The sequence below is a fragment of the Tachyglossus aculeatus genome, unplaced genomic scaffold, assembly GCF_015852505.1.
Source record: "Tachyglossus aculeatus isolate mTacAcu1 unplaced genomic scaffold, mTacAcu1.pri scaffold_145_arrow_ctg1, whole genome shotgun sequence".
Classification (NCBI taxonomy): domain Eukaryota; kingdom Metazoa; phylum Chordata; class Mammalia; order Monotremata; family Tachyglossidae; genus Tachyglossus; species Tachyglossus aculeatus.
The window spans coordinates 10,001-33,477 of record NW_024044869.1 but is presented as its reverse complement, the minus strand read 5'-3'; the positions used below and the strand labels follow the sequence as shown (position 1 = coordinate 33,477).

The window sequence follows — 23,477 nt, the reverse complement described above, 5'->3', positions numbered from 1 at the left end:
GTCGGGCTGGCGGACTAGGAGGCCGAGGCCGACGTCATCCAGCGGTCTGTGGTATTTACTGAGCGCTTACCGGGGGCAGGGCTCTGTACTGAGCGCTTGGGAAAGTAGAACAAAATACAGATTCATTCCCTGCCCACAGCCAGGTGCCAGGAACTGAGCCAAAGAGAGTCTGAGACAGAGAGAGATTGAGAAAGTCTGAGACAGAGATGGAGCCAAAGAGGGAGAGATAAAGAGCGCTTAGCACAGTGCTTTGTACCTTGTAAGCGCTTAATAAATGCCATTATCATTATTATTATTATTATTATTAAAGAGAGAGACAGAGAGACGAAGGCATAGAGCGGAGACAGGGAGAGAGGTCTGAGATGGAGAGACGGAGAGACAGAGAGATTGAGAGTGTGAGACAGAGATGGAGCCAAAGGGGGTGATGGAGAGATATAGAGCGCTTAGCACAGTGCTTTGCACATAGTAAGTGCTTAATAAATGCCATTATTAGTATTATTATTAAAGAGAGAGACTGAGAGAGACAAAGCCAAAGAGCGGAGACAGGGAGAGAGGTCTGAGACGGAAAGACGGAGAGACAAAGATTGAGAGTGTGAGACAGAGATGGAGCCAAAGAGGGGGTGACAGGGAGAGATAAAGAGTGCTTAGCACAGTGCTTTGCACATAGTAAGCGCTTAATAAATGCCATTATTATTATTATTATGAAAGAGAGAGATGAAGCCAAAGAGCGGAGACAGGGAGAGACAGAGAGAGAGGTCTGAGACGGAAAGACGGAGAGACAAAGAGATTGAGAGTGTGAGACAGAGATGGAGCCAAAGGGGGTGACGGAGAGATATAGAGCGCTTAGCACAGTGCTTTGCACATAGTGAGCGCTTAATAAATGCCATTATTATTAAAGAGAGAGACAGAGAGACGAAGGCAAAGAGTGGAGACAGGGAGAGACAGAGAGAGAGAGGTCTGAGATGGAAAGACGGAGAGACAAAGAGATTGAGAGTCTGAGACAGAGATGGAGCCAAAGAGGGGGTGACAGGGAGAGATAAAGAGCGCTTAGCACAGGGCTTTGCACATAGTAAGTGCTTAATAAATGTCATTATTATTAAAGAGAGAGACTGAGAGAGACGAAGGCAAAGAGCAGAGACAGGGAGAGACAGAGAGAGAGGTCTGAGACGGAAAGACGGAAAGACAAAGAGATTGAGAGCGTGAGACAGAGATGGAGCCAAAGAAGGGGTGACAGGGAGAGATAAAGAGCGCTTAGCACAGTGCTTTGCACATAGTAAGCGCTTAATAAATGCCATTATTATTATTATTATTAAAGAGAGAGACTGAGAGAGACGAAGGCAAAGAGCGGAGACGGAGAGAGGTCTGAGATGGAGAGACGGGGAGACAGAGAGATTGAGAGTGTGAGACAGAGATGGAGCCAAAGAGGGGGTGACAGGGAGAGGTAAAGAGCGCTTAGCACAGTGCTTTGCACATAGTAAGCGCTTAATAAATGCCATTATTAAAGAGAAGGACTGAGAGAGACGAAGGCAAAGAGCGGAGACAGAGAGAGAGGTCTGAGACGGAAAGATGAAGAGACAAAGAGATTGAGAGTCTGAGGCAGAGATGGAGCCAAAGAGGGGGTGACAGGGAGAGAGAAAGAGCGCTTAGCACGGTGCTTTGCACATAGTAAGTGCTTAATAAATGCCATTATTATTATTATTATTATTATTATTATTATTATTATTATTATTAAAGAGACTGAGAGAGACAAAGGCAAAGAGTGGAGACAGAGACAGAGAGAGGTCTGAGACGGAAAGACAAAGAGATTGAGAGTCTGAGACAGAGATGGAGCCAAAGAGGGGGTGACAGGGAGAGATAAAGAGCGCTTAGCACAGTGCTTTGCACATAGTACGTGCTTAATAAATGCCGTTATTACTATTAGAGAGACTGAGAGAGACGAAGGCGAAGAGCGGAGATGGAGAGAGGTCTGAGACAGAAAGACAGAGAGACAAAGAGATTGAGAGTCTCAGACAGAGATGGAGCCAAACGGGCTGACAGGGAGAGATAAAGAGCGCTTAGCACAGTGCTTTGCACATAGTAAGCACTTAATAAATGCCATTATTATTATTATTATTATTAAAGAGAGAGACTGAGAGAGATGAAGGCAAAGAGCGGAGACAGGGAGAGAGGTCTGAGATGGAAAGATGGAGAGACAAAGAGATTGAGAGTCTGAGACAGAGATGGAGCCAAAGAGGGGCTGACAGGGAGAGATAAAGAGCGCTTAGCACAGTGCTTTGTACATAGTAAGTGCTTAATAAATGCCATTATTATTATTATTAAAGAGAGACTGAGAGAGACGAAGGCAAAGAGCGGAGACAGGGAGAGACAGAGAGAGAGGTCTGAGATGGAAAGACGGAGAGACAAAGATTGAGAGTCTGAGACAGAGATGGAGCCAAAGAGGGGGTGACCGGGAGAGATAAAGAGCACTTAGCACAGTGCTTTGCAGATAGTATGTGCTTAATAAATGCCATTATTATTATTATTATTATTAAAGAGAGATACTGAGAGAGACGAAGGTAAAGAGCAGACAGGGAGAGAGGTCTGAGACGGAAAGACGGAGAGACAAAGATTGAGAGTCTGAGACAGAGATGGAGCCAAAGAGGGGGTGACAGGGAGAGATAATGAGCGCTTAGCACAGTGCTCTGCACATAGTAAGTGCTTAATAAATGTTATTATTATTATTAAAGAGAGAGACTGAGAGAGACGAAGGCAAAGAGCAGAGACGGAGAGAGGTCTGAGAAGGAAAGACGGAGAGACAGATTGAGAGCGTGAGACAGAGATGGAGCCAAAGGGGGTGAAAGGGAGAGATAAAGAGCGCTTAGCACAGTGCTCTGCACATAGTAAGTGCTTAATAAACACCATTATTATTATTATTATCATTACTATCATTATTAAAGAGAGAGACAGAGACAAAGCCAAAGAGCAGAGACAGGGAGAGACAGAGAGAGAGGTCTGAGACGGAAAGACGGAGAGACAAAGAGATTGAGAGTCTGAGACAGAGATGGAGCCAAAGAGGGGGTGACCGGGAGAGATAAAGAGCGCTTAGCACAGTGCTTTGCAGATAGTACGTGCTTAATAAATGCCATTATTATTATTATTATTGAAGAGAGAGACTGAGAGAGACAAAGGCAAAGAGCGGAGACAGGGAGAGAGGTCTGAGACGGAAAGACGGAGAGACAAAGATTGAGAGTCTGAGACAGAGATGGAGCCAAAGAGGGGGTGACAGGGAGAGATAAAGAGCGCTTAGACAGTGCTTTGCACATAGTAAGTGCTTAATAAATGCCATTATTATTAAAGAAAGCGACTGAGACGAAGGCAAAGAGCGGAGACAGGGAGAGAGGTCTGAGATGGAGAGACGGGGAGACAGAGAGATTGAGAGTGTGAGACAGAGATGGAGCCAAAGAGAGGGTGACAGGGAGAGGTAAAGAGCGCTTAGCACAGTGCTTTGTACATAGTAAGCGCTTAATAAATGCCATTATTATTATTATTAAAGAGACAGAAAGACGAAGGCAAAGAGTAGAGACAGAGAGAGGTCTGAGACGGAAAGACGGAGAGACAAAGAGATTGAGAGTCTGAGACAGAGATGGAGCCAAAGAGGGGGTGATGGAGAGATAAAGAGCGCTTAGCACAGTGCTCTGCACATAGTAAGTGCTTAATAAATGCCATTATTATTATTAAAGAGAGAGACAGAGAGACGAAGGCAAAGAGTGGAGACAGAGACAGAGAGAGGCTGAGATGGAAAGAGGGAGAGACAAAGAGATTGAGAGTGTGAGACAGAGATAGAGCCAAAGAGGGGCTGACAGGGAGAGATAATGAGCGCTTAGCACAGTGCTCTGCACATAGTAAGTGCTTAATAAATGCCATTATTATTATTATTATTATTATTATTATTAAAGAGAGAGACAGAGAGACGAAGGCAAAGAGTGGAGACAGAGACAGAGGTCTGAGATGGAAAGACGGAGAGACAAAGAGATTGAGAGTGTGAGACAGAGATGGAGCCAAAGAGGGGGTGACAGGGAGAGATAAAGAGCGCTTAGCACAGTGCTCTGCACATAGTAAGTGCTTAATAAATGCCATTATTATTATTATTACTATCATTATTAAAGAGAGAGAGACAAAGCCAAAGAGCGGAGACAGGGAGAGACAGAGAGAGAGGTCTGAGAAGGAAAGGCGGAGAGACAAAGAGATTGAGAGTCTGAGACAGAGACGGAGCCAAAGACGGGGAGACGGAGAGAGACAGAGAGGGAGAGACAGGGAGAGATAGAGAGATTGAGAGTGTGGGGCACAGAGACGGAGCCGAAGAGCGGGAGACAGGGAGAGATGGAGAGACGGAGCCAAAGAGGGAGAGACAGAGACTGAGAGAGACGGCGCCAAAGAGCGGGAGACGGGGAGAGATAAAGAGAGAGGCATAGAGTGGGAGACAGGGAGAGATAAAGAGAGACAAAGAGTGGGAGACGGAGAGATGGAGTAAGCGCTCAATAAATACGATTGAATGAACGAATGAATGAATAGTTCCCCAGCGCTTAGCACAGTGCTCTGCACACAGGAAGCGCTCAATAAATACGATTGAATGAACGAATGAATAGTTCCCCAGCGCCTACCACAGTGCTCTGCACACAGGAAGCGCTCAATAAATACGATTGAATGAATGAATGAATAGTTCCCCAGCGCTTACCACAGTGCTCTGCACACAGAGAGCGCTCAATAAATACGATTGAATGAATGAATAATTCCCCAGCGCTTACCACAGTGCTCTGCACACAGGAAGCGCTCTATAAATACGATTGAATGAACGAATGAATGAATAGTTCCCCAGCACTTACCACAGTGCTCTGCACACAGTAAGCGGTCAATGCGATTGAATGAATGAATAGTTCCCCAACGCTTACCACAGTGCTCTGCACACAGTGCTCAATAAATACGATTGAATGAATGAATAGTTCCCCAGCACTTAACACAGTGCTCTGCACACAGTAAGCGCTCAATAAATACGATTGAATGAATGAATAGTTCCCCCGCGCCTACCACAGTGCTCTGCACACAGGAAGTGCTCAATAAATACGATTGAATGAATGAATGAATAGCTCCCCAGTGCTTACCACAGTGCTCTGCACACAGGAAGCGCTCAATAAATACGATTGAATGAATGAATGAATAGTTCCCCAGCGCTTCCCACAGTGCACTGCACACAGTAAGCGCTCAATACGATTGGATGAATGAATGAATAGTTCCACAGTGCTCTGCACACAGGAAGCGCTCAATAAATACGATTGAATGAATGAATGAATAGTTCCCCAGCGCTTCCCACAGTGCTCTGCACACAGCGCTCAATAATATTGAATGAATGAATAGTTCCCCAGCGCCTACCACAGTGCTCTGCACACAGGAAGCGCTCAGTAAATACCGTTGAATGAACGAATGAATGAATAGTTCCCTAGCGCTTACTGCAGTGCTCTGCACACAGGAAGCGCTCAATAAATACCATTGAATGAATGAGTGAATGAATAGTTCCCCAGCGCCTACCACAGTGCTCTGCACACAGGAAGCGCTCAATAAATACGATTGAATGAATGAATGAATAGTTCCCTAGCGCCCACCACAGTGTTCTGCACACAGGAAGCGCTCGATAAATACCATTGAATGAACGAATGAATGAATAGTTCCCCAGCACTTACCACAGTGCTCTGCACACAGTAAGCGCTCCATGCGATTGAATGAATGAATAGTTCCCCAACGCTTACCACAGTGCTCTGCACACAGGAAGCGCTCAATAAATACGATTCAATGAATGAATGGTTCCCCAGCGCTTACCACAGTGCTCTGCACACAGGAAGCGCTCAATAAATATGATTGAATGAATGAATAGTTCCTCAGCGCCCACCACAGTGTTCTGCACACAGGAAGCGCTCAATAAATACGATCGAATGAATGAATGAATAGTTCCCCAGCACTTACCACAGTGCTCTGCACACAGGAAGCGCTCGATAAATACGATTGAATGAATGAATGAATAGTTCCACAGTGCTCTGCACACAGGAAGCGCTCAATAAATACGATTGAATGAATGAATAGTTCCCCAGCGCTTCCCACAGTGCTCTGCACACAGGAAGCGCTCAATAAATACGATTGAATGAATGAAAAGTTCCCCAGTGCTTACCAAAGTGCTCTGCACACAGGAAGCACTCAATAAGTACCATTGAATGAATGAATGAATGAATGAATAGTTCCCCAGCGCCTACCACAGTGCTCTGCACACAGGAAGCGCTCAATAAATACGGTTGAATGAATGAATGGTTCCCCAGCGCTTACCACAGTGCTCTGCACACAGGAAGCGCTCAATAAATGCGACTGAATGAATGAATAGTTCCCCAGCACTTACCACAGTGCTCTGCACACAGCGCTCAATACGATTGAATGAATGAATGAATGGTTCCCCAGCGCCTACCACAGTGCTCTGCACACAGGAAGCGCTCAATAAATACCATTGAATGAATGAATGAATGACTAGTTCCCCAGCGCTTACCACAGTGCTCTGCACACAGGAAGCGCTCAATAAATACGATTGAACGAATGAATGAATAGTTCCCCACAGTAAGCGCTCAATAAATACGATCGAATGAATGAATGACTAGTTCCCCAGCGCTTAGCACAGTGCTCTGCACACCGGAAGCGCTCAATAAATACCATGGAGAGGATGAATGGGACCAGGAGACAGAGGCAGGGAGTGCGCATGCGCGCTGGTTGGGGGGGGAGGGGGGCTGTTTCCGGTGTGACGTCATTGGTGGTGTCCCCCCCCCCCCCGCAGTCCTTCACCCTGAGGAGGAAGAAGATCGTCCACTACGCAGGCCCCGACCCCAAGAAACAGGTCAACGCCGCCTTCCTCATGGGCAGCTTCGCCGTGAGTGCGCCCCCGGGGGACCAATGGGGTGGGGGGACCCGCCCCCGGCGACCAATGGGATGGAGGGACCCGCCCCCGGGGACCAATGGGATGGCGAGGTGAGCCCTGCCGGGGACCAATGGGATGGCGAGATGATCCCTATCGGGAACCAATGGGTTGGAGGGACCCACCCCCGGGGACCAATGGGATGGAGGGACCCGCCCCCGGGGACCAATGGGATGGCGAGGTGAGCCCCGCCGGGGACCAATGGGATGGAGGGACCCGCCCCCGGGGACCAATGGGATGGCGAGATGAGCCCCGCCGGGGACCAATGGGATGGAGGGACCCGCCCCCGGGGACCAATGGGATGGAGGGACCCGCCCCCGGGGACCAATGGGATGGAGGGACCCGCCCCCGGGGACCAATGGGATGGCGAGATGAGCCCCGCTGGGGACCAATGGGATGGAGGGACCCGCCCCCGGGGACCAATGGGATGGCGAGGTGAGCCCTGCCGGGGACCAATGGGATGGCGAGATGATCCCTATCGGGAACCAATGGGTTGGAGGGACCCACCCCCGGGGACCAATGGGATGGAGGGACCCGCCCCCGGGGACCAATGGGATGGCGAGGTGAGCCCCGCCGGGGACCAATGGGATGGAGGGACCTGCCCCCGGGGACCAATGGGATGGCGAGATGAGCCCCGCCGGGGACCTAAAGGATGGAGGGACCCGCCCCCCCGGGGACCAATGGGATGGAGGGACCCACCCCCGGGGACCAATGGGATGGCGAGATGAGCCCCGCCGGGGACCAATGGGATGGAGGGACCCGCCCCCGGGGACCAATGGGATGGCGAGGTGAGCCCTGCCGGGGACCAATGGGATGGTGAGATGATCCCTATCGGGAACCAATGGGTTGGAGGGACCCACCCCCGGGGACCAATGGGATGGAGGGACCCGCCCCCGGGGACCAATGGGATGGCGAGGTGAGCCCCGCCGGGGACCAATGGGATGGAGGGACCCACCCCCGGGGACCAATGGGATGGCGAGATGAGCCCCGCCGGGGACCTAAAGGATGGAGGGACCCGCCCCCCCGGGGACCAATGGGATGGAGGGACCCACCCCCGGGGACCAATGGGATGGCGAGATGAGCCCCGCCGGGGACCAATGGGATGGAGGGACCCGCCCCCGGGGACCAATGGGATGGCGAGGTGAGCCCCGCTGGGGACCAATGGGATGGAGGGACCCACCCCCGGGGACCAATGGGATGGCGAGATGAGCCCTGCCGGGGACCTAAAGGATGGAGGGACCCGCCCCCGGCAACCAATGGGGTAGAGGAGTCTGCTCCACTGTGGACCAATGGGACGCCGGCCCCACCCCCTCGTTTCCCGGGGGCCACTTGGGCACCGCCCCTCCAGGGACCAATGGGACAGCGGTTCCTCCCCTCCGGGGACCAATGGGACACCGGCTCCCCTGCTTCCCGGTGGACCAATGGGACAGCGGCTCCTCCCCTCCAGGGCCCAATGGGACGCCGGATCCCCTGTTTCCTGGGAACCAGTGGGAGGCCGGCCCTGCCCCTCCGGGGACCAATGGGGTGCCGGACCTACTTTCCCCCGGTGGGCCAATAGGACAGTGGCTCCTCCCCTCCAGGGCCCAATGGGAGGCCGGCTCCCCTGTTTCCCGGGGGCCAATGGGAGGTCGGCCCCGCCTCTCTGCGGACCAATGGGACGCCGTCTCCCTTGCTTTCCGGGGACCAACGGGAGGCCGGCCCCGCCCCTCCGTGGACCAATTTGGGACTTCATCTCCCCTGTTTTCAGGGGACCAATAGGAGGCCGGCCCCTAGCCTCCGGGGACCAATAGGACGTCGTCTCCCCTGCTTCCCGGGGACCAATGGGAGGCTGGCCTCGCCCCTCCGGCGACCAATGGGACGCCGTCTCCCCTGCTTTCCGGGGACCAATAGGTGGCCGGCCCCGCCCCTCCGCGGACCAATGGGAGGCCGGCGGGCAGGGTGGCCCGTGGGAAGGGGAAGCAGCGCCGCCTAGCGGAGAGAGCCCAACCTCGGCGTCATCAGGTCCTGGGTTCGAATCCCTCCCCCCTCCACTTGTCTTCTGGGTAATAATAATAATAATGGCATTTATTAAGCGCTTACTATGTGCACAGCGCCGGATGACGTTGGACCCGTCACATCCCCGCCCTGTGCCTCAGTTTCCCTCTTCTGTCAAATGGGGGTGGAGGCGGTGAGCCCCACGGGGGACACACCCCATCACCTTGGGTCCCATTCATTCAGTCGTACGTACTGAGCGCTCCCTGTGTGCAGAGCACTGTACTGAGCGCTTGGGAAGTCCAAGTCGGCGACGGATGGAGACGGACCCGACGACGGGCTCACGGTCCAGAAGGGGCTCTCGCCCAGCGCTCAGCACAGTGCTCCGCACATCATAGTAAGCGCTTCACAAATACCCTCATTATTATTATTATTATTCTCTGGGCCTCAGTTTCCTCCTCTGTCAAATGGGGGTGAAGACCGTGAGCCCCCCGGGGGACAACCTCATCACCTTGTATCTCCCCCAGCGCTTAGTACAGTGCTTGGCACATAGTAAGCGCTTCACAAATACCATCATCATTATTATTATTATTCTCTGGGCCTCAGTTTCCTCCTCTGTCAAATGGGGGTGAAGACCGGGAGCCCCCCCCGGGGACAACCTCATCGCCTCGTCACCTCCCCCAGCGCTTAGAACAGCGCTTGGCACATAGTAAGCGCTTCACAAATGCCATCATTATTCTTATTATCATTTACTCAGCGCTTAGAACAGTGCTTGGCACAGAGTAAGCGCTTACCAAATACCAACATCATTATTATTATTATTATTCTCTGGGCCTCAGTTTCCTGCCCTGTAAAATGGGGGCTAAGACGGGCTCACGGTCCAGAAGGGGCTCTCGCCCAGCGCTCAGCACAGTGCTCGGCACATCATAGTAAGCGCTTCACAAATACCCTCATTATTATTATTATTATTCTCTGGGCCTCAGTCTCCTCCTCTGTCAAATGGGGATGAAGACCGTGAGCCCCATGTGGGACAACCTCATCACCTTGTCTCTCCCTCAGCGCTTAGTACAGCGCTTGGCACATAGTAAGCGCTTCACAAATACCATCATCATTATTATTATTATTCTCTGGGCCTCAGTTTCCTCCTCTGTCAAATGGGGGTGAAGACCGGGAGACCCCCCCGGGGGACAACCTCATCACCTCGTCACCTCCCCCAGCGCTTAGAACAGCGCCTGGCACATAGTAAGCGCTTCACAAATGCCATCATTATTCTTATTATCATTTACTCAGCGCTTAGAACAGTGCTTGGCACAGAGTAAGCGCTTACCAAATACCAACATCATTATTATTATTATTATTCTCTGGGCCTCAGTTTCCTGCCCTGTAAAATGGGGGCTAAGACGGGCTCACGGTCCAGAAGGGGCTCTCGCCCAGCGCTTAGCACAGTGCTCCGCACATCATAGTAAGCGCTTCACAAATACCCTCATCATTATTATTATTATTATTCTCTGGGCCTCAGTTTCCTCCTCTGTCAAATGGGGGTGAAGACCGTGAGCCCCATGTGGGACAACCTCATCACCTTGTCTCTCCCTCAGCGCTTAGAACAGCGCTTGGCACATAGTAAGCGCTTCACAAATACCATCATCATTATTATTATTATTCTCTGGGCCTCAGTTTCCTCCTCTGTCAAATGGGGGTGAAGACCGGGAGCCCCCCCCCGGGGACAACCTCATCGCCTCGTCACCTCCCCCAGCGCTTAGAACAGCGCTTGGCACATAGTAAGCGCTTCACAAATGCCATCATTATTCTTATTATCATTTACTCAGCGCTTAGAACAGTGCTTGGCACAGAGTAAGCGCTTACCAAATGCCAACATTATTAGTATTATTATTATTCTCTGGGCCTCAGTTTCCTGCCCTGTAAAATGGGGGCTAAGACCGTGAGCCCCCCGGGGGACAACCTCATCACCTCGTCTTTCCCCCAGCGCTTAGAACAGTGCCTGGCATGTAGTAAGCGCTTAACAAATACCATTATTATCATAATGTAATAGTATAATACAATAATATATTATAATATCATTACATAATAATATATTATAACATTATTATATAATAATATATAATTTTACCATATAGCAATATATAATATTATTACATATGTATTACATATACATATATATCATATAACAATATATAATTTTATCATATTGCAATATATTATTATTACATAATAAAATATGATAGCATCATTATATAATGATATATAGTTTTGTCATGTAGCAGTATATACCATTACTACATAATAATATAATAACATTATTATATAGTAATATATAATTTTTTCACGTAGCAATATATACTATTACTACATAATAATATATAATAACATTATTATATAATAGTGTATAATTTTATCACGTAGCAATATATGCTATTATTACACAATAATATATAATAACATTATTATATAATAACACAATTTAATCCTACAGCAATGTATACTATTATTGCATAATGACACATAATGATATTATTATATAATAATAGATGATTTTATCATGTAGCGATATATGCTATTATCACATAATAATATATAATAACATTATTCTATAATAATATGTCATTTTATCATATAGCAATATATGCTAGTATTACATAATATATAATAACATTATTATATAACAATATGTAATTTTATCATATGGCAATATATGCTATTATTACATAATAATACATAGTAACATTATTACATAACAATATGTAATTCTATCATATGGCAATATGTGCTATTATTACATAATAATACATAGTAACATTATATAACAATATGTAATTTTATCATATGGCGATATATGCTATTATTACATAATAATAGATAATAACATTATTATATAACAATATATAATTTTATCATACAGCAATATATGCTATTATTACATAATAATACATAATAACATTATTATATAACAATATCATATACCAATGTATGCTATTATTATGTAATAATACATAATAGCACTGTTATATAACAATATGTAATTTTATCGTATAGCAATATATACTATGATTATATAATAATACCTACTATCATTATCTAGTAATATATCATGATATCATTGTATAATGATATATATTATTCTATAATATAGAATATTATTATGTAATAATATATATTATTCTATAATATATAGTATATTATTATCGATGAATAATAATAGACCGCGAGCCCACTGTCGGGTAGGGGCCGTCTCTAGACGTTGCCACAAGCGCTCAGTACAGCGCTCCGCGCCCGGGAAGCGCTCAATAAATACGATCGATTGATTGGTGGTGGCGTTTATTAAGCGCCTACTATGCGCAAGGCACTGTCCTAAGCGCTGGGGAGGTTACACTAATAATAATAATAATAATAATAATGGTGGCATTTGAGCCTGCTGTCGTGTCGGGGCCGTCTCTAGACGTTGCCACAAGCGCTCAGTACAGCGCTCCGCGCACGGTAAGCGCCCAATAAATACGATCGATTGATTGGTGGTGGCGTTTATTAGGCGCCTACTATGCGCAAGGCACTGTCCTAAGCGCTGGGGAGGTTACACTAATAATAATAGTAATAATAATGGTGGCATTTGAGCCCGAGCGCTCAATAAATACGATCGATTGATTGGTGGTGGCGTTTATTAGGCGCCTACTATGCGCAAGGCACTGTCCTAAGCGCTGGGGAGGTTACACTAATAATAATAATAATAATAATGACGGCATTTGAGCCCGCTGTCGGGTAGGGGCCGTCTCTCGACGTTGCCACAAGCGCTCAGTACAGCGCTCCGCGCCCGGGAAGCGCCCAATAAATACGATCGATTGATTGGTGATGGCGTTTATTAAGCGCCTACTATGTGCAAGGCACTGTCCTAAGCGCTGGGGAGGTTACACTAATATTAATAATAATAATAATGGTGGCATTTGAGCCCGAGCGCTCAATAAATACGATCGATTGATTGGTGGTGGCGTTTATTAGGCGCCTACTATGTGCAAGGCACTGTCCTAAGCGCAAATACGATCGATTGATTGGTGGTGGCGTTTATTAAGCGCCTACTATGCGCAAGGCACTGTCCTAAGCGCTGGGGAGGTTACACTAATAATAATAGTAATAATAATGGTGGCATTTGAGCCCGAGCGCTCAATAAATACGATCGATTGATTGGTGGTGGCGTTTATTAGGCGCCTACTATGTGCAAGGCACTGTCCTAAGCGCTGGGGAGGTTACACTAATAATAATAGTAATAATAATGACGGCATTTGAGCCCGCTGTCGGGTAGGGGCCGTCTCTCGACGTTGCCACAAGCGCTCAGTACAGCGCTCCGCGCCCGGGAAGCGCTCAATAAATACGATCGATTGATTGGTGGTGGCGTTTATTAGGCGCCTACTATGCGCAAGGCACTGTCCTAAGCGCTGGGGAGGTTACACTAATAATAATAGTAATAATAATGGTGGCATTTGAGCCCGAGCGCTCAATAAATACGATTGATTGATTGGTGGTGGCATTTATTAGGCGCCTACTATGCGCAAGGCACTGTCCTAAGCGCTGGGGAGGTTACACTAATAATAATAGTAATAATAATGACGGCATTTGAGCCCGCTGTCGGGTAGGGGCCGTCTCTCAACGTTGCCACAAGCGCTCAGTACAGCGCTCCGCGCCCGGGAAGCGCCCAATAAATGCGATCGATTGATTGGTGATGGCGTTTATTAGGCGCCTACTATGCGCAAGGCACTGTCCTAAGCGCTGGGGAGGTTACACTAATAATAATAATAATAATAATGACGGCATTTGAGCCCGCTGTCGGGTAGGGGCCGTCTCTCGACGTTGCCACAAGCGCTCAGTACAGCGCTCCGCGCCCGGGAAGCGCCCAATAAATACGATCGATTGATTGGTGATGGCGTTTATTAGGCGCCTACTATGTGCAAGGCACTGTCCTAAGCGCTGGGGAGGTTACACTAATAATAATAATAATAATAATGATGGCATTTGAGCCCGCTGTCGGGTAGGGGCCGTCTCTCGACGTTGCCACAAGCGCTCAGTACAGCGCTCCGCGCCCGGGAAGCGCCCAATAAATACGATCGATTGATTGGTGGTGGCGTTTATTAGGCGCCTACTATGTGCAAGGCACTGTCCTAAGCGCTGGGGAGGTTACACTAATAATAATAATAATAATAATAATGGTGGCATTTGAGCCAGCTGTCGGGTAGGGGCCGTCTCTCGACGTTGCCACAAGCGCTCAGTACAGCGCTCCGCGCCCTGGAAGCGCCCAATAAATACGATCGATTGATTGGTGGTGGCGTTTATTAGGCGCCTACTATGTGCAAGGCACTGTCCTAAGCGCTGGGGAGGTTACACTAATAATAATAGTAGTAATAATGGTGGCATTTTTGCCCGAGCGCTCAATAAATACGATCGATTGATTGGTGGTGGCGTTTATTAGGCGCCTACTATGCGCAAGGCACTGTCCTAAGCGCTGGGGAGGTTACACTAATAATAATAATAATAATAATAATGACGGCATTTGAGCCCGCTGTCGGGTAGGGGCCGTCTCTCGACGTTGCCACAAGCGCTCAGTACAGCGCTCCGCGCACGGGAAGCGCCCAATAAATACGATCGATTGATTGGTGATGGCGTTTATTAGGCGCCTACTATGTGCAAGGCACTGTCCTAAGCGCTGGGGAGGTTACACTAATATTAATAATAATAATAATGGTGGCATTTGAGCCCGAGCGCTCAATAAATACGATCGATTGATTGGTGGTGGCGTTTATTAGGCGCCTACTATGTGCAAGGCACTGTCCTAAGCGCTGGGGAGGTTACACTAATAATAATAGTAATAATAATGGTGGCATTTGAGCCCGAGCGCTCAATAAATACGATCGATTGATTGGTGATGGCGTTTATTAAGCGCCTACTATGTGCAAGGCACTGTCCTAAGCGCTGGGGAGGTTACACTAATAATAATAATAATAATAATGACGGCATTTGAGCCCGCTGTCGGGTCGGGGCCGTCTCTCGACGTTGCCACAAGCGCTCAGTACAGCGCTCCGCGCCCGGGAAGCGCCCAATAAATACGATCGATTGATTGGTGGTGGCGTTTATTAAGCGCCTACTATGCGCAAGGCACTGTCCTAAGCGCTGGGGAGGTTACACTAATAATAATAATAATAATAATGACGGCATTTGAGCCCGCTGTCGGGTAGGGGCCGTCTCTCGACGTTGCCACAAGCGCTCAGTACAGCGCTCCGCGCCCTGGAAGCGCCCAATAAATACGATCGATTGATTGGTGGTGGCGTTTATTAAGCGCCTACTATGCGCAAGGCACTGTCCTAAGCGCTGGGGAGGTTACACTAATAATAATAATAATAATAATGACGGCATTTGAGCCCGCTGTCGGGTCGGGCCCGTCTCTAGACGTTGCCACAAGCGCTCAGTACAGCGCTCCGCGCACGGGAAGCGCCCAATAAATACGATCGATTGATTGGTGATGGCGTTTATTAGGTGCCTACTATGCGCAAGGCACTGTCCTAAGCGCTGGGGAGGTTACACTAATAATAATAGTAATAATAATGGTGGCATTTGAGCCCGAGCGCTCAATAAATACGATCGATTGATTGGTGGTGGCGTCTATTAGGCGCCTACTATGTGCAAGGCACTGTCCTAAGCGCTGGGGAGGTTACACTAATATTAATAATAATAATAATGACGGCATTTGAGCCCGCTGTCGGGTCGGGGCCGTCTCTAGACGTTGCCACAAGCGCTCAGTACAGCGCTCCGCGCCCGGGAGGCGCTCAATAAATGCGATCGATTGATTGGTGGTGGCGTTTATTAAGCGCCTACTATGCGCAAGGCACTGTCCTAAGCGCTGGGGAGGTTACACTAATAATAATAGTAATAATAATGGTGGCATTTGAGCCCGAGCGCTCAATAAATACGATCGATTGATTGGTGGTGGCGTTTATTAAGCGCCTACTATGCGCAAGGCACTGTCCTAAGCGCTGGGGAGGTTACACTAATAATAATAATAATAATAATAATGACGGCATTTGAGCCCGCTGTCGGGTAGGGGCCGTCTCTCGACGTTCCCACAAGCGCTCAGTACAGCGCTCCGCGCCCGGGAAGCGCCCAATAAATACGATCGATTGATTGGTGGTGGCGTTTATTAAGCGCCTACTATGCGCAAGGCACTGTCCTAAGCGCTGGGGAGGTTACACTAATAATAATAGTAATAATAATGGTGGCATTTGAGCCCAAGCGCTCAATAAATACGATCGATTGATTGGTGGTGGCGTTTATTAAGCGCCTACTATGCGCAAGGCACTGTCCTAAGCGCTGGGGAGGTTACGCTAATAATAATAATAATAATAATGGTGGCATTTGAGCCCGCTGTCGGGTAGGGGCCGTCTCTCAACGTTGCCACAAGCGCTCAGTACAGCGCTCCGCGCCCGGGAAGCGCCCAATAAATACGATCGATTGATTGGTGGTGGCATTTATTAGGCACCTACTATGCGCAAGGCACTGTCCTAAGCGCTGGGGAGGTTACGCTAATAATAATAATAATAATAATGACGGCATTTGAGCCCGCTGTCGGGTAGGGGCCGTCTCTAGACGTTGCCACAAGCGCTCAGTACAGTGCTCCGCGCCCGGTAAGCGCCCAATAAATACGATCGATTGATTGGTGGTGGCGTTTATTAGGCGCCTACTATGTGCAAGGCACTGTCCTAAGCGCTGGGGAGGTTACACTAATAATAATAGTAATAATAATGGTGGCATTTGAGCCCGAGCGCTCAATAAATACGATCGATTGATTGGTGGTGGCGTTTATTAAGCGCCTACTATGCGCAAGGCACTGTCCTAAGCGCTGGGGAGGTTACACTAATAATAATAGTAATAATAATAATGGTGGCATTTGAGCCCGCTGTCGGGTAGGGGCCGTCTCTCAACGTTGCCACAAGCGCTCAGTACAGCGCTCCGCGCCCGGGAAGCGCCCAATAAATGCGATCGATTGATTGGTGGTGGCGTTTATTAGGCGCCTACTATGCGCAAGGCACTGTCCTAAGCGCTGGGGAGGTTACACTAATAATAATAGTAATAATAATGGTGGCATTTGAGCCCGAGCGCTCAATAAATACGATCGATTGATTGGTGGTGGCATTTATTAAGCGCCTACTATGCGCAAGGCACTGTCCTAAGCGCTGGGGAGGTTACACTAATAATAATAGTAATAATAATGGTGGCATTTGAGCCCGAGCGCTCAATAAATACGATCGATTGATTGGTGGTGGCGTTTATTAGGCGCCTACTATGTGCAAGGCACTGTCCTAAGCGCTGGGGAGGTTACACTAATAATAATAATGATAATAATGACGGCATTTGAGCCCGCTGTCGGGTAGGGGCCGTCTCTCGACGTTGCCACAAGCGCTCAGTACAGCGCTCCGCGCCCGGGAAGCGCTCAATAAATACGACCGATTGATTGGTGGTGGCGTTTATTAGGCGCCTACTATGCGCAAGGCACTGTCCTAAGCGCTGGGGAGGTTACACTAATAATAATAATAATAATAATAATGACGGCATTTGAGCCCGCTGTCGGGTAGGGGCCGTCTCTCAACGTTGCCACAAGCGCTCAGTACAGCGCTCCGCGCCCGGGAAGCGCCCAATAAATACGATCGATTGATTGGTGGTGGCGTTTATTAGGCGCCTACTATGCGCAAGGCACTGTCCTAAGCGCTGGGGAGGTTACACTAATAATAATAGTAATAATAATGGTGGCATTTGAGCCCGAGCGCTCAATAAATACGATCGATTGATTGGTGGTGGCGTTTATTAAGCGCCTACTATGCGCAAGGCACTGTCCTAAGCGCTGGGGAGGTTACGCTAATAATAATAATAATAATAATGGTGGCATTTGAGCCCGCTGTCGGGTAGGGGCCGTCTCTCAACGTTGCCACAAGCGCTCAGTACAGCGCTCCGCGCCCGGGAAGCGCCCAATAAATGCGATCGATTGATTGGTGGTGGCGTTTATTAGGCGCCTACTATGTGCAAGGCACTGTCCTAAGCGCTGGGGAGGTTACACTAATAATAATAGTAATAATAATGACGGCATTTGAGCCCGCTGTCGGGTAGGGGCCGTCTCTAGACGTTGCCACAAGCGCTCAGTACAGCGCTCCGCGCCCGGGAAGCGCCCAATAAATACGATCGATTGATTGGTGGTGGCGTTTATTAAGCGCCTACTATGCGCAAGGCACTGTCCTAAGCGCTGGGGAGGTTACACTAATAATAATAATAATAATAATGACGGCATTTGAGCCCGCTGTCGGGTAGGGGCCGTCTCTCGATGTTGCCACAAGCGCTCAGTACAGCGCTCCGCGCCCGGGAAGCGCCCAATAAATACGATCGATTGATTGGTGGTGGCGTTTATTAGGCGCCTACTATGCGCAAGGCACTGTCCTAAGCGCTGGGGAGGTTACACTAAAAATAATAATAATAATAATAATGACGGCATTTGAGCCCGCTGTCGGGTCGGGGCCGTCTCTCGACGTTGCCACAAGCGCTCAGTACAGCGCTCCGCGCCCGGGAGGCGCCCAATAAATAGGACTGATGGACGCCGCCGGCTCTCCCGACAGATCGTGTACCTCGGCCGGACCCCCGAGGAGGCCCACAGGCTGCTCACCACCGGGAGCGTCCCCTACATCCCCTTCAGGTGAGCCCTCGCACCCGGGACCGAGCCGCGGCGTGTGTGGGGCGTCCCCCAAATAGACCTCGCCGCTCTCCCCGGCCCCGGCGCCATCCCCGAGCCGCTGGGCCCGGGTTCCGATCGCGCCGAGCGCCCATCCCGCCGTCGTCGATCGTACTTACTGAGCGCTCACTGCGTGCGGAGCACTGTACTGAGCGCTTGGGAAGTCCAGGTTGGCCACATAACCCAACAGTGGGCTTAATGAGGGTATTTGGGAAGCGCTTACGAGGTGGCGGGCACTGTACTGAGCGCCGGGGGGGAGACAGGGTGATGAGGTGGTCCCCCGGGGGGCTCACGGCCTTCATCCCCATTTCACAGATGAGAGAACTGAGGCCCAGAGAATAATAATAATGATGGTATTTGTGAAGCGCTTAGTATGTGGCTGGGCACTGTACTAAGCGCCGGGGGGGAGACAAGGTAATGAGGTTGTGCCCCGGGGGGCTCACGGTCTTCATCCCCATTTGACAGAGGAGGAAACTGAGGCCCGGAGAATAATAATAATAATAATGGTGTTTGTGAAGCGCTTAGTATGTGGCCGGGCACTGTACTAAGCGCCGGGGGGGAGACAAGGTGATGAGGTGGTCCCCCGGGGGGATCCCGGGCTTCATCCCCATTTGACAGAGGAGGAAACTGAGGCCCGGAGAATAATAATAATGATGGTATTTGTGAAGCGCTTAGTATGTAGCCGGGCACTGTACTAAGCGCCGGGGGGGAGACCAGGTGATGAGGTTGTCCCCCGGGGGGCTCACGGGCTTCATCCCCATTTGACAGAGGAGGGAACTGAGGCCCAGAAGAGAATAATAATAATAATGAGGGTATTTGTTAAGCGCTTAGTATGTGGCCGGGCACTGTACTAAGCGCCGGGGGGGAGACATGGTGATGAGGTGGTCCCCCGGGGGGCTCACGGTCTTCATCCCCATTTGACAGAGGAGGAAACTGAGGCACAGAGAATAATAATGATGGTATTTGTGAAGCGCTTAGTATGTGGCCGGGCACTGTACTAAGCGCCGGGGGGGAGACAAGGCGATGAGGTTGTCCCCCCGGGGGGATCACGGTCTTCATCCCCATTTGACAGAGGAGGAAACTGAGGCCCAGAGAATTATAATAACACTAATAACAATAATAATAATAATAATGGTATTTGTGAAGTGCTTAGTATGTGGCCGGGCACTGTACTAAGCGCCGGGGGGGAGACAGGGTGATGAGGTTGTCCCCCGGGGGGATCACGGGTTTCATCCCCATTTTACAGATGAGGTGACTGAGGCCTAGAGAATAATAGTAATGATAATAATGGTATTTGTGAAGCGCTTAGTATGTGGCCGGGCACTGTACTAAGCGCCGGGGGGGAGACAAGGTGATGAGGTGGTCCCCCGGGGGGCTCACGGGCTTCATCCCCATTTGACAGAGGAGGAAACTGAGGCCTAGAGAATAATAATAATGATGGTATTTGTGAAGCGCTTAGTATGTGGCCGGGCACTGTACTAAGCGCCGGGGGGGAGACCAGGTGATGAGGTGGTCCCCCGGGGGGCTCCCGGGCTTCATCCCCATTTGACAGAGGAGGAAACTGAGGCCCAGAGAGTAATAATAATAATAATAATAATAATAATAATGGTATTTGTGAAGTGCTTACTATGTGCCCAGCACTGTTCTGAGCACTGGGGGGGAGACAAGGCGATGAGACTGTCCCCCGGGGGGCTCACGGTCTTCATCCCCATTTGACAGATGAGGGAACTGAGGCCCAGAGAATAAGAAGAAGAAGAAGAAGAAGAAGAAGAAGAAGAAGAAGAAGAATGGTGTTTGTGAAGTGCTTACTATGTGCCCAGCACTGTTCTGAGCACTGGGAGGGGGATCCAAGGTGATGAGGTTGTCCCCCGGGGGGCTCCCGGTCTTCATCCCCATTTGACAGAGGAGGAAACTGAGGCCCAGAGAGTAATACTGATAATAATAATAACAATAATAATAATAATGGTATTTGTGAAGCGCTTACTATGTGCCCAGCACTGTTCTGAGCACTGGGAGGGGGATCCAAGGTGATGGGGTTGCCCCCCGGGGGGCTCACGGTCTTCATCCCCATTTGACAGATGAGGAAACTGAGGCCCAGAGAGTAATACTGATAATAATAATAATAATAATAATAATAATAATAATAATAATAATAATAATAAAATGGTATTTGTGAAGTGCTTACTATGTGCCCAGCACTGTTCTGAGCACTGGGAGGGGGATCCAGGGTGATGAGGTTGTCCCCCGGGGGGCTCACGGTCTTCATCCCCATTTGACAGACGAGGAAACTGAGGCCCAGAGAGTAATACTGATAATAATAATAATAATAATAATAATAATAATAATAGTAATAATGGTATTTGTGAAGCGCTTACTATGTGCCCAGCACTGTTCTGAGCACTGGGAGGGGGATCCAAGGTGATGAGGTTGTCTCCCGTGGGGCTCATGGTCTTCATCCCCATTTGACAGATGAGGAAACTGAGGCCCAGAGAGTAATACTGATAATAATAATAATAATAATAATAATAATAATAATAATAATAATGATGGTGGCATTTGTTCAGCGCTTACTCTGTGCCAAGCACTGTCCTAAGCGCTGGGGGGGAGACAAGGTGATGAGGTTGTCCCCTGGGGGGCTCACGGTCTCCATCCCCATTTGACAGATAAGGAAACTGAGGCCCAGAGAGTAATACTACTACTAACTACTACTACTACTAATGATGATGATGATGGTATTTGTTAAGCGCTTACTATGTGCCGAGCACTGTCCTAAGCGCTGGGGGGGAGACCAAGGTGATGAGGTTGTCCCCCCGGGGGCTCCCGGTCTCCACCCCCATTTGACAGATGGGGAAACTGAGGCCCGGAGAAGGGAAGCGGCTCGCCCAAGGTCACCCGGCCGACAGGCGGCGGAGCCGGGATTCGAACCCAGGACCTACCATACCGAGCGCCGGGGCAGGCGCCAGCCAGTTGGGTCAGGCCCAGTCCCCACCCCCATTTGACAGGTGGGGAAACTGAGGCCCGGAGAAGGGAAGCGGCTCGCCCAAGGTCACCCGGCCGACAGGCGGCGGAGCCGGGATTCGAACCCGCGACCTCGGACTCCCGAGCCCGGGCTCTGCCTTTCATTCCTTCATTCATTCAGTGGCATTTATTGAGCGCTTCCTGTGTGCGGAGCACTGGACTAAGCGCTCGGGAAGGACATAGAGAGTAAGTAAGCGCTTAGTACAGTGCTCCGCACACAGGAAGCGCTCAATAAGTAGAGTTGAGTGAAAGAATGGACAGCTCCCCCCCCCCCCCCCCCGGGCCTGCTGGGTGACCTTGGACGAGTCACTTCCCTTGGGTTCGAGAAGCGGGGCGGCCCGGCGGGGCTTGGGGGTCGGCGGGTCCTGGGTTCTAATCCCGGCTCCGCCCCTCGTCTGCTGGGTGACCTTGGGCCAGTCACTTCCCTTCTCTGGGCCTCAGTTTCCTCCTCTGTGAAATGGGGATGGAGACCGGGAGCCCCCCGGGGGACACCCTCATCACCTTGGAACCTCCTCGGCGCTTAGAACAGTGCTTGGCACATAGTAAGCGCTTAATACCATCATTATCATTATTATTATTCTCTGGGCCTCAGTTTCCTCCTCCGTCAAATGGGGATGAAGACCGTGAGCCCCCCGGGGGACAACCTCATCACCTTGTCTCCCCCCCCCAGCGCTTAGAACAGTGCTTGGCACATAGTAAGCGCTTAACAAATGCCATTATTATTATTATTATTATTATTATTATTATTATTATTATTAGCTGTATGACCTTGGGCAAGTCACTTCCCTTCTCTGGGCCTCAGTTTCCTCCTCTGTCCAATGGGGATGAAGACCGGGAGCCCCCCAGGGGACAACCTCATCGTCTTTCATCCTCCCCGGCGCTTAGAACAGTGCTTGGCACATAGTAAGTGCTTAATAAATGCTATTATTGTTATTATTATTATTAGCTGTGTGACCTTGGGCAAGTCACTTCCCTTCTCTGGGCCTCAGTTTCCTCCTCTGTCCAATGGGGATGAAGACTGGGAGCCCCCCAGGGGACAATCTCATCACCTTGTAATCTCCCCAGCGCTTAGAGCAGTGCTTGGCACATAGTAAGCACTTAATAAATGCCATTATTATTATTATTAGCTGTACGACCTTGGGCAAGTCACTTCCCTTCTCTGGGCCTCAGTTTCCTCCTCTGTCCAATGGGGATGAAGACCGTGAGCCCCCCGGGGGACAACCTCATCACCTTGTCTCCCCCCCCAGCGCTTAGAACAGTGCTTGGCACATAGTAAGCGCTTAATACCATCATTATCATTATTATTATTCTCTGGGCCTCAGTTTCCTCCTCTGTCAAATGGGGATGAAGACTGGGAGCCCCCCGGGGGACAACCTCATCGCCTTGGAACCTCCCCAGTGCTTAGAACAGTGCTTGGCACATAGTAAGCGCTTAACAAATACTATTATTATTATTATTATTATTATTATTATTATTATTATTATTAGCTGTGTGACCTTGGGCAAGTCGCTTCCCTTCTCTGGGCCTCAGTTTCCTCCTCTGTCAAATGGGGATGAAGACTGGGAGCCCCCTGGGGGACAACCTCATCACCTTGGAACCTCCCCAGTGCTTAGAACAGTGCTTGGCACATAGTAAGCGCTTAACAAATACTATTATTATTATTATTATTATTATTATTATTATCATTATTATTATTATTATTAGCTGTGTGACCTTGGGCAAGTCGCTTCCCTTCTCTGGGCC

The 23,477-nt window shown here is 49.4% G+C and overlaps 1 protein-coding gene across 1 annotated transcript in view; it reads left to right on the top strand.

Annotated features, from left to right (window-relative positions):
* LOC119923122 (dual specificity protein phosphatase CDC14B-like) overlaps positions 1 to 23,477 on the top strand; it is a gene marked incomplete at its 3' end in the record, with an annotated part of 41,402 nt that overhangs the window by 8,980 nt on the left and 8,945 nt on the right. Inside the window, exons 4-5 of the mRNA XM_038742653.1 lie at positions 6,845 to 6,937; positions 18,604 to 18,680. Of these exons, the coding sequence (XP_038598581.1) occupies positions 6,845 to 6,937; positions 18,604 to 18,680 (170 nt within the window). The remainder of the gene's footprint in view (positions 1 to 6,844; positions 6,938 to 18,603; positions 18,681 to 23,477) is intronic.